The sequence below is a fragment of the Myxine glutinosa genome, chromosome 11, assembly GCF_964187855.1.
Source record: "Myxine glutinosa chromosome 11, kmMyxGlut1.1, whole genome shotgun sequence".
NCBI classification, from domain to species: Eukaryota; Metazoa; Chordata; class Myxini; order Myxiniformes; family Myxinidae; genus Myxine; species Myxine glutinosa.
The window spans coordinates 27,377,492-27,388,225 of record NC_136271.1 but is presented as its reverse complement, the minus strand read 5'-3'; the positions used below and the strand labels follow the sequence as shown (position 1 = coordinate 27,388,225).

The following is a 10,734-nucleotide window of genomic DNA, read 5'->3' as shown; positions in this document are numbered from 1 at the left end:
TCTTGAGAACTGTACCCCTTGCGTCGTTTCATTTATCCCAGTCGTTGTGTCCTTTCCAATCGTTGATTTAGCGTAGCGCGATTTGGCCAACGTTCGGGTGGAATCGGGTGAGTTGGGGAAGAATCGGGGGAACTGTTAGGTCGCGGCAATACCACCGCTCGGTAAATAACATCTAATCCGCGATCCGTAACAATATATATATATATATATATATATATATATATATGTATATATATAATGGTATCTGTATTCTGGTTCTCCAACCTAATGAGCGGACAACATGACGTCATCGCCATGCACGTCCGCCTTGCCTGCAAAGTTCCAGAGGAACCATCTAGCAGTGCGTCATTACGGATTATAAATACAGATACTGTCACAAGTGGATTTTGGATTTTGCTGTCTTTGTCTTTCCCTCGCGGTCCCCATGTGCTGTCTTTGTCTTTCCCTCGCGGTCCCCATGTGCTGTCTTTGTCTTTCCCTCGCGGTCCCCATGTGCTGTCTTTGTCTTTCCCTCGTGGTCCCCATGTGCTGTCTTTGTCTTTCCCTCGCGATCCCCATGTGCTGTCTTTGTCTTTCCCTCGCGGTCCCCATGTGCTGTCTTTGTCTTTCCCTCGTGGTCCCCCTGTACTGTCTTTCCCTCACGGTCCCCATGTGCTGTCTTTGTCTTTCCCTCGTGGTCCCCATGTGCTGTCTTTGTCTTTCCCTCACGGTCCCCATGTGCTGTCTTTGTCTTTCCCTCGTGGTCCCCCTGTACTGTCTTTCCCTTGCGGTCCCCATGTGCTGTCTTTGTCTTTCCCTCGTGGTCCCCCTGTACTGTCTTTCCCTCGCGGTCCCCCTGTACTGTCTTTCCCTCGCGGTCCCCATGTGCTGTCTTTGTCTTTCCCTCGTGGTCCCCCTGTACTGTCTTTGTCTTTCCCTCGCAGACCCCATTTGCTGTCTTTGTCTTTCCCTCGCGGTCCCCATGTGCTGTCTTTGTCTTTCCCTCACGGTCCCCATGTGCTGTCTTTGTCTTTCCCTCGCGGTCCCCATGTGCTGTCTTTGTCTTTCCCTCGTGGTCCCCATGTGCTGTCTTTGTCTTTCCCTCGCGATCCCCATGTGCTGTCTTTGTCTTTCCCTCGCGGTCCCCATGTGCTGTCTTTGTCTTTCCCTCGTGGTCCCCCTGTACTGTCTTTCCCTCGCGGTCCCCATGTGCTGTCTTTGTCTTTCCCTCGTGGTCCCCATGTGCTGTCTTTGTCTTTCCCTCGCGGTCCCCATGTGCTGTCTTTGTCTTTCCCTCGTGGTCCCCCTGTACTGTCTTTCCCTCGTGGTTGTCAGCTCTTTCACGAGCCTCGATTCAGTATAGGAAAAAAAAAAGAAAAAAAAAAAGTGCATGCAAAACTCAGTTACCGACCTGGTTTCGCCCTTGTTGGGGCTTCATCAGGGCAACGCAGTGAGGCTTTCTATACACTTGTAACTCTGTGACCCTTTCGGTTTTTATATCAGTCACTATGCGACCTTCATATCATCAGTGGAGAACCGCCAGCAAGGTGTCCCATACAGCTGCTGCTGCACCTTGCTGGGAGCGATAAGCACCGCCTGCCACGCGGTGACGTTATCTCTGGTATCCACTCATCATATGGAGTCGACCTGGTTGCGGTTGGGAGTTACTAATAATGGTATCTGTAATCTGGTTCTCCAACCTAATGAGCGGACAACATGACGTCATCGCCATGCACGTCCGCCTTGCCTGCAAAGTTCCAGAGGAACCATCTAGCAGTGCGTCATTACGGATTGTGCATGCATGCACTTGTGACAGTATCTGTATTTATTCTGTATCTGTATCTTGTGACAGTATCTGACAATATCTAACCCTAACCCTAACGTACTTCAACGTTATATTATAATTCAACCCCGTCCCGACATTTTTTTTTGTTTCAGAGGTTTCCGCCGATCTTTAACCGTTCAGGAGATTCGCGCGTGCAGACAAACAAAAACTTTCTTTAATATATATATAGATATGTATGTGTATATATATATATATATATATATATATATATATATATATATATAAATAAATAATAAATAAAAAATATATATATATATATCTAAATATATATATATATATATATACACATGTAATATTAGAGTATGGTACAGTCAAACCCTCGTTAATCGGACCCCGTTTAATGCGGAAATCTCGCTATCCGACCAAAACATCCATGAACAGATCGCCATTCATTTTATCCCTCTAATTCGCAAAATCGTTTGTCCGACAATCTCGCCAATCCAACATTGGGTGCTGGGAACAAAGTAGTCCGGATTAACGAGGGTTGACTGCATTCCAGGCATAACTGGTGGAATTGAAGTCCTTATCTGAAACTTCTTGTATCTGATATATGACTACGACCCTATGTGAGTGAAGAATAAAACGTATGACGTTAAAATGTGATGCGGAAAAATTATGCTCACGAGAAAAATTATGAAGTGTTAATTTAGGTTGAGAGGCTACACAGGTGTTTACAATATCCAATGAGATTCCAAACTAAAAAAAATTAAGTAATTCCCTAGATAACACGCATGAGGCTTCACAACATGCTCGATAGTTGCTAAACAGCTGTGAAACGAACAGCACACGCTGTACTTTTCAATAAACTGGGGTTTCAAATTCTGGCAAAGGTACTTAGTTCAACAATGAGAAGCATCCGATGAACAAAACGACGAATGAGAATCTTTCACATTGTAGCCAGTCGATGAGACAAAAATAAAGTGTCGTATTAAAGGCATGTGGTTCTTTTAAAGCGGTTACATTGCAAAGCAAAGACATCGATCGAATTAAAATACATAACCCCTGCAAGTTGGTATCCTGTTCAAGTGGATACCACACAAAGCACACTGCCCCTCATCTTTTCCACCAATTGCACACCACACCTCCTCCCCTTCCCACCGCATGTGCAACACACATCCCAATTCTGCTTCGAGTTTATAAAAACAAAACGCTTGCAAAAGGAGTCACGTAATTATGTCACGGGATTCAACGCTACGAATGGGGTTAATTAAGAAATGCATATCCAGATGGATCGCCCCATGGTGGCCCGCTCGATTACGCAGGAGATATGATTGACCCAGACAGGTTAGACATACAGGGCTTCAATAGACAATGACATTGAGCATGAAATCATATAGCAAAATGACATATACACTATCTGTATATTTATAAATATATAAATATATATATAAAACAAAAAATATATATATAAAAGGGGAAAATATATATATACAGTCACGTGAAAAAGTAAGTACACCCCGTGTAAAGTTTTGACTTTTTCAACATACAGCTATTTGATCTTCATTTCAACAATATTGATAGATAAAGGTGATATAATATAACAAATATCATGAAACATTTACATTTTGTAGTCCATTGTATAATTTAAATAAACGTGAATGCAAATTTCGCATGTGGAAAAAGTAAGTACACCCCTACATTTATCACTACTTCAAATACCTAAAATTAGAATCAGGTGCACCAAATCAGGTGCAAATGATTAGAACATCGTTAGAGAGGATCTTGGAGGAATCTGTCTTATTTAAACCTCAGACATTTAGTTTGGTTTGCTCTTTGTTGTTGAAGTGCGCGGCATCACCATGCCTAGATCAAAAGAGCTCTCTGAGGCCTTCAGAAAGAAGGTTATAGATGCCTACGAGTCTGGGAAGGGATTTAAAAAGATCTCCAAACAATTTGATATCAATCATTCGACTGTCCGGAAGATCATCTACAAGTGGAGAAGATTACAAACAACTGCCAACTTGTTCAGGCCAGGCCGCCCAGCAAGTTCAGCCCGAGAGCAGACTGCAAGATGCTGAAAGAAGTCTCTAAGAACCCCAGAATATCATCACGGGACCTACAGGTAGCTCTTGCCACTGTTGTCAAAGTGCACGAGTCTACCATTAGAAAGAGGCTGCACAAATTTGATCTGCATGGGAGGTGTGCCAGGAGGAAACCTTTGCTGTCCAGAAAGAACATCAGGGCATGACTAAAGTTTGCCAATGAACACCTAGGCAAAGACCAGCACTTCTGGAACAATGTGCTCTGGACAGATGAGTCAAAGGTAGAGCTATTTGGCCACAGTACCAGAAGACATGTTTGGCGAAAACCAAAGACAGCATCTGACCACAATAACTTGACACCAACTGTAAAGCATGGTGGTGGAAATATTATGGTTTGGGGCAGCTTTGCTGCATCAGGGCCTGGGCAGCTCACCATCATAAAATCCACTATGAATTCTTCATTGTACCAGAGGGTGCTTGAGGATAATGTGAGGCCATCTGTCACAAAGTTGAAGCTCAACCGAAGGTGGACCTTGCAACATGACAATGACCCGAAACACACCAGTAAATCTGCCAAGGAAAAGCTGAAAAGAAAGAAATGGAGGGTTCTGGAATGGCCAAGTCAAAGCCCGGATCTAAATCCCATCGAGATGTTGTGGGGGGGATTTGAAACGAGCTGTGCATGCAAGAAACCCCTCAAACATCGCACAGCTGAAAGAATTCTGCATGGAGGAGTGGGCAAAAATTTCTCCCAGTCGATGTCAGAGACTGGTACAGTTATAAGAAACGCCTACTTGAGGTTGTTTCTGCCAAAGGGGCAATACCACCTATTAGTGCCAAGGGTGTACTTACTTTTTCCACATGTGAAATTTGCATTTATGTTTATTTAAATTATACAATGGACTACAAAATGTAAATGTTTCATGATATTTGTTATATTACATCACCTTTATCTATCAATATTGTTGAAATGGAGATCAAATAGCTGTATGTTGAAAAAGTCAAAACTTTACATGGGGTGTACTTACTTTTTCACGTGACTGTATATATATATAAATATAAAAATTCTTATTTATATAAATAAAAATAAAAATAAATATATATACAACATAATCTGTTGCATTCGGTTCCAATGATTATACTGGGGGGCTTGCTATTGCCTTCCCAGTAGGAGTTACGGCAGAAATTTGGAATTTGTTCAAGGTGCAGATGATAGCTCGCCTACTCTTCATGGACACTGGGATATTTAATGTCAACCAACTAATGTCGGCAGATGGGACAATTGGGACATGGACACACACACACACACACACACACACACACAAACACACACACACACACACACACACACACACACTCTCTCTCTCTCTCTCTCTCTAAATCTATCAAATAGATAACAAGCATTTTTGCAGTTAACAGATAACCCCCAACTCTCCTGGCTTACGCAAGAGGTATGCGAGTCACGTGCTGGGAAGAAGGCAAACTATTGGAGCAGGGAAAATAGAGTTGGTGGAGGTAAGGGGGTGGAGTCTGGCGTGCTTCCTGCGTGCATCGCGCATGCTTCCAGCGAGATGCGTCATCACCGCTTGTATTAAAAGGCAACGAGAGCAAGCAGTGCGTTTCACATCGCAGATCGACATCCTCCGGGAAAGAACCATCTGCCTACAGAGCCCTTTGAGGACAGTCGCTCTTCTCTGGGTCTTTGAAAGCAAAAGTCAGTGCGAAGTCATATTGCTGAGGATTCACTGCTTCAACGTGTGAAACAGAAGCTTTCGCCACCAACGCCTGCAAGTAAATGTGAGCTTGTTACACACACACACTATTGTTTTTATTATCACTGCACACACACACCCTCTACAGAGTACGTGTGTGTGTGTGTGTGTGTGTGTGTGTGTGTGTGTGTGTGTGTGTGTGTGTGTGTGTGTGTGTGTGTGTGTGTGTGTGTGTGTGTGTGTGTGTGTGTGTGTGTGTGTGTGTGTGTGTGTGTGTATATATATATATATGAACGTGAGCGAAGGCAGCACAAGGTGACACAGTAGAGCATTATTGCAACAGATTTAACAAATGCATTTGTATTGGTATTCAGTGGTCGTGTACAGCTTTTGCTACTAGGTATTCATTGGGAATCTCTCCATTCCAAGGTAAATACCTGTGTGGATGGCAACATGGGCAGACACGAAAGCTCCCATGTTTGCACTTTCCTTTTGAACGTTTTAACAAGATTAGATATTGTGAAGTTTCTTGACGTTCTACCATGCTGCAACAAAATCTAATATAAATTACATTAGTGTAAGAAATTTGTTATGCAATTGTTTGATAAGCTTGGATAAAGCTAAGTTTACCACCATTTCACAATACTGTAACAAGATGAAGGCTTTTACCTTCCTCTAATTTCCTTCGCAAGTGCATCTCGTACTATATCTGCATCGTTTCATCCTCAGACTTGCAGCCCTACCACTCCATCTTCTTGACAAGTCATTGCGGCTGTGGTGTCATGGCTGGGAGTATCATAAAGATCTACCTGATCGGCGCAGTATTTTCCATGCTGGCTATTCTTATAAGCTTGGCAGAGAGCTTGCAGCCAAGTCACCAAATGGCGTTGCCTGCAGTACCAGCGAAGGTGGAACCACAGCATAACAAGTGGAGTGGATCGGTGGCCAAGGAGCAGCAGAGGCGGTGTTTGCTCGCACAGCGGCTCCGGGCCTGAGCACGGCTACTGTGCATGAGGGCAAGGGGGACGAAATCTTCAAATGCTGCAGTCCATAAGAACTAACGTCGTCAAAAGACTTGGTGCTGAATTTCCTATTTATAACTGTATATAATGACTGTAAAAAGTTTGTTTATAAACAAATATATCACTGTGGCTGCTGGGCATTGATACTTTTACATAGCTGTGAGCATGCCAGTCATGCCAATGTTGTGTCAAAACGTCATTGCCTACCTCATTTACACCGGCTGCATCAACGGACACCTTTTTAAGCAAAATGTGCTGGATTATACTTTAAAAAATTTTGTTAAAAAAAATAATAAAACATTTAAAAAGCTAGTGCAATTATGTGTTGGAGAGAATAAAACGTCAGAATTATGTACAAATGTCATAGTCAAGCTGGGGTCACAGTCAAAGCCCAGCTTGGTGCTCAGTAGAATGGGGCTCAAAGCTACCATCACCATCATGCACAATACACCCATTCTACTTTAATTTGGTACCACATGCTATTATAGCAACTATTAACTGGTGAGAATTAAATTGACCTCCCCCACAGCACAAGAAAGAGAAAATACCTCGTACTGGTATTTATGTAGGGGGGGAGGAGTGAAGGAGAGTTAGGGTGGTGTAAAATTAAACACGTAACAAGAAAGAGCAATCAGAGATTGCAAACCCTCGCCAGGATGGATTTTCAGTGGTTTTTAAGGCTTTTGTGTTAAAACAAAAATGGCGGCCGAACCACGTGACCGATAACGTCATCATTTTTTTCGTAAACTAATTTATTCCTTGATTATGCTCAAGAAATTTCATCTTGATCGGATGAAGTTTTGTACTTGTCGAATTATGGTCACAATGGAGGCACCTATGACATCATCATTAACATATTTTATTCCCCATGGAGAGTTCTTTACAATGAGCCATGTCTCATTTTTTTCTATTCAGTGCTTTCAAAGATATGGAGGTGCAAAGTTTTTGTTTTTCCAAGATGGCGGCCGAACCACATGACCGATGACATCATCATTTTTTTTTCTCCACCAGTTTATGCCGACATGGCGCTCAATAAATTTCATCTTGACAGAATGAAGTTTTGTACTTGTCAAATTATGTCATAATGGAGGCACCTATGACATCATTACCATATTTTATTCCCCATGGAGAGTTCTTTACAATGAACCATGTCTCAATTATTTTTTCTATTCAGCACTTTCAGAGATATATAGGTGCAAAGTTTTTCGATTTTTCCAAGATGGTGGCTAAACCACGTGACCTATGACGTCATAATTAGAAAAATTCTACAGGTGGAGTTGCACCTATGGTGAAAATTTCCTGTCAATCGGACCAACGGTTGCAGAGAAAATCATATTTATTCTGTGTGGATAAACAAACGGACAAACAGACAGACAAAAACAGACAGACAAAAACAGACAGACAAACAGACTCAAATGCAATATCCTCTCCTCAGGCGAGGGTAACTAGAAGAAATCATGAATTCTCACTGACAAATTCTGGTTAGATTCAACATCGCTACCTTTACAAATTATGTTCAAAACAATTTAGGCATTATGGACCCACAACACTAATGGGGGACTTTCATCACCCAATGACTCGGAAACGTCGCGATGCAAGCCGAGAGAAAGATTACACAAAAAGGAAGTCAAAACAGGATGTCAAACAAACTTGTTTGTTCATTACGGAAAAATAAAACATTTATAAAAGGCAATCCACATCATTTCCCTCTCTTAAGAACATTTGCAACAGCAGTGGAAACGAGAAGAGCAAGTACAGGGACATTGCGATTGCACAAGGAGACACAATGTGATTTGTGGAAGCGTCAACGTCGCCTCTAATGCGATAATAACTGACGCTGCCACGGGAATGTCCAGCATTTCGCAAACTAACCACAAATGGCTTGGGAATGAACACGCGTCTGCAACATGTACGGTAAATAACAGGAATGGACACATTCGGAAGGTAACCTTTATTAATATATTTCCCCTTTTCAACAATAGCACAAAAGTATCGGGAAATATCTAGTACTAATTGTTAAAAGAACACACGTATGAAAAGGTTTACTTTGCTGAGGTAGGAGAGAAATTTATATTCACTTTACTGTTCAAATGCCGGTCAAGGACGATGGCAACACGATGGTCTTCATATGACGATGTGAGACACGGCGAGGATAACCGAGCACGTGTAGCCCATTGGCAAATCTGCCGGTAATCCGAGCAATTTACCCCTAGTTAAGTACACACGTGAATTAACGTGAAAACACATATACCGTGCATTGCAACCGTGTTTTCTGAGAGAAGAGTTGTGGTGTGTTGTCATTTTTGAAACTACAATGTAAAAAAAAAAAAAAAAAAAAAAAAAAAACGATTTCCATTTCAACTGGCAAACGGACGCTTCTTAATACACTAACTATTTCACACAATGTTGAGGTTGACGGGGTATCAAAATCCTCAGGCTATCCAAAACAGGACGTATTCCAGCCTTGTACAGTATACGTTAAGAAGAAGAGGAAGAAGAGGAAGGAGAAGAGGAAGGAGAAGGGGAAGGGGAAGGGGAAGGGGAAGGAGAAGGAGAAGAAAGAGAAGAAGGAGAAGAAAAAGGAAAGCACTGGTTTTATGTCATGACCAAAAACATTGAACATGGTGAAATACTGCTCTTTGATATTGATGCTTTCAATCCAAGTAACGAAAACCAAGCAAACTTGAGCAAATCCAGGACGAGATGAGAAAAGCCGCAAGCATCACAGCAGGAGCCGTGTCAAACGTCAACAATTCAGCAATCAAACACCAGGATCCGAACGTTTGTCACCTTTGCTTTCAAGAATCTCTGAAGGCATTTCAAAATTCTCCTCCATGGCAATGTACACTAGCAGGACGAAAACGAGCAGCGTTACAGTAATGACGACTCTAACCCAGATGGGCACAGACCTCCGTTTTGCCACCAGCACAGTTTTTGCTCTTAGAAGGTCGTGCTGCGTCAGCCTCGGCCTGGCGTACATCTCAGGCACCCTTCGCGAGAGCAGAGGCGAAGCGTAATCACTATGAGCAGCACCACGAATGGGTGGACGGCGGGTAGCACTGCAGAAAGTAAAAATAAGTAAAAGGCACACAAGCTGTCTGCTCATCCAAATCTAAGACAATAGCAACAGTCTGTGGTGGATACATTATCGCCATTTTACTATATACTAAAATAACAAAATATTTCACACTATAACAGCCAAATGTCTTTTTTACAGCTAAATATTTAATGGACAACCTTCTGCTGCTTGATTTGGTTTCGAGTGACCTTCAAAACGAAATGTCACATGAAAGGCCTGGCACAAACCCAAGGCTAGACAGCTTGGAGGTGAGTTTTGTACCACCCATTTACCAAACAAGTACAAAAAGTTTTAATTAAAACAAAAGCCGCGTCGATGTTACACAATGCCTAGATGCAGCTGTGCCTATAACGTCGATGTTATAGGCACAGGACATTCCTATTGATTCGATTACTTGATGTTATTTTTGTGCAAAGTGAAAATATATCTCGGCAATTTCCCGTGTGTGGCGACGAATTTTTAATATATCTCGGCATTTTCCCGTCTGTTATTTCAGGCGGTGTATGACTGACCATGCCGCGATTAAAAAAAAAAAAATCTCGGCAATTTCCCGTGTGTGGCGACACGTGAACAAAGCTATGCTCCTCTCTCCACATTATTGTGACGATGTATAAATTAAATATTTCATCGTGACGATTGTCATCAAATGGACGAATTTTTAATATATCTCGGCATTTTCCCGTCTGTTATTTCGGGCGGTGTATGACTGACCATGCCGCAGTTTAAACAAAATATATATATATCTCGGCATTTTCCCGTCTGTTATTTCGGGCGGTGTATGACTGACCATGCCGCGATTTAAAAAAAATAAATCTCAATGGACTTGAAGTTACAGGCCTTTGAGAATTCATTTCGTTCTATAAAGGGCAACTTTCATCGGATTTTCTTCCCGTTTTTTTTTCAACCGAGTCTAAAACTATGTTAGCGACTGTGAAAAATGAAATGATATATCGAATTTGATTTGAAATAAAACTGTGTGAGAGAGGAAGACACCACGGGCCTACAAAACAGGCCTCAAAGCTATGCGAGTTAATAAAATGGTGGATATTTGTGGTGAATGGTGGATATGAAGCCTCTGACAGAATGGGTGGAGCTTTGAGGTTTTGTCTTCTCT

General features: G+C 42.1%; 1 protein-coding gene and 1 long non-coding RNA gene across 5 annotated transcripts in view; one reads left to right on the top strand and one right to left on the bottom strand.

The window, feature by feature from the left end:
- Positions 1 to 5,318: 5,318 nt before the first annotated feature.
- Positions 5,319 to 6,892, top strand: LOC137436526 (uncharacterized). Its single transcript, XR_010986299.2, has 2 exons — positions 5,319 to 5,604; positions 6,249 to 6,892. It is a non-coding gene; the product is annotated as an uncharacterized LOC137436526 (long non-coding RNA).
- Positions 6,893 to 8,477: 1,585 nt separating this feature from the next.
- The window catches only part of LOC137436524 (lamina-associated polypeptide 2, isoforms beta/gamma), a 66,019-nt gene continuing 63,762 nt past the window's right edge, over positions 8,478 to 10,734 (bottom strand). For all 4 annotated transcript variants that reach the window (XM_068130391.2, XM_068130389.2, XM_068130390.2 and 1 more), the window contains one exon: positions 8,478 to 9,600. In XM_068130391.2, the coding sequence (XP_067986492.2) occupies positions 9,303 to 9,600 (298 nt within the window). In that variant the 3' untranslated portion in view covers positions 8,478 to 9,302. The remainder of the gene's footprint in view (positions 9,601 to 10,734) is intronic.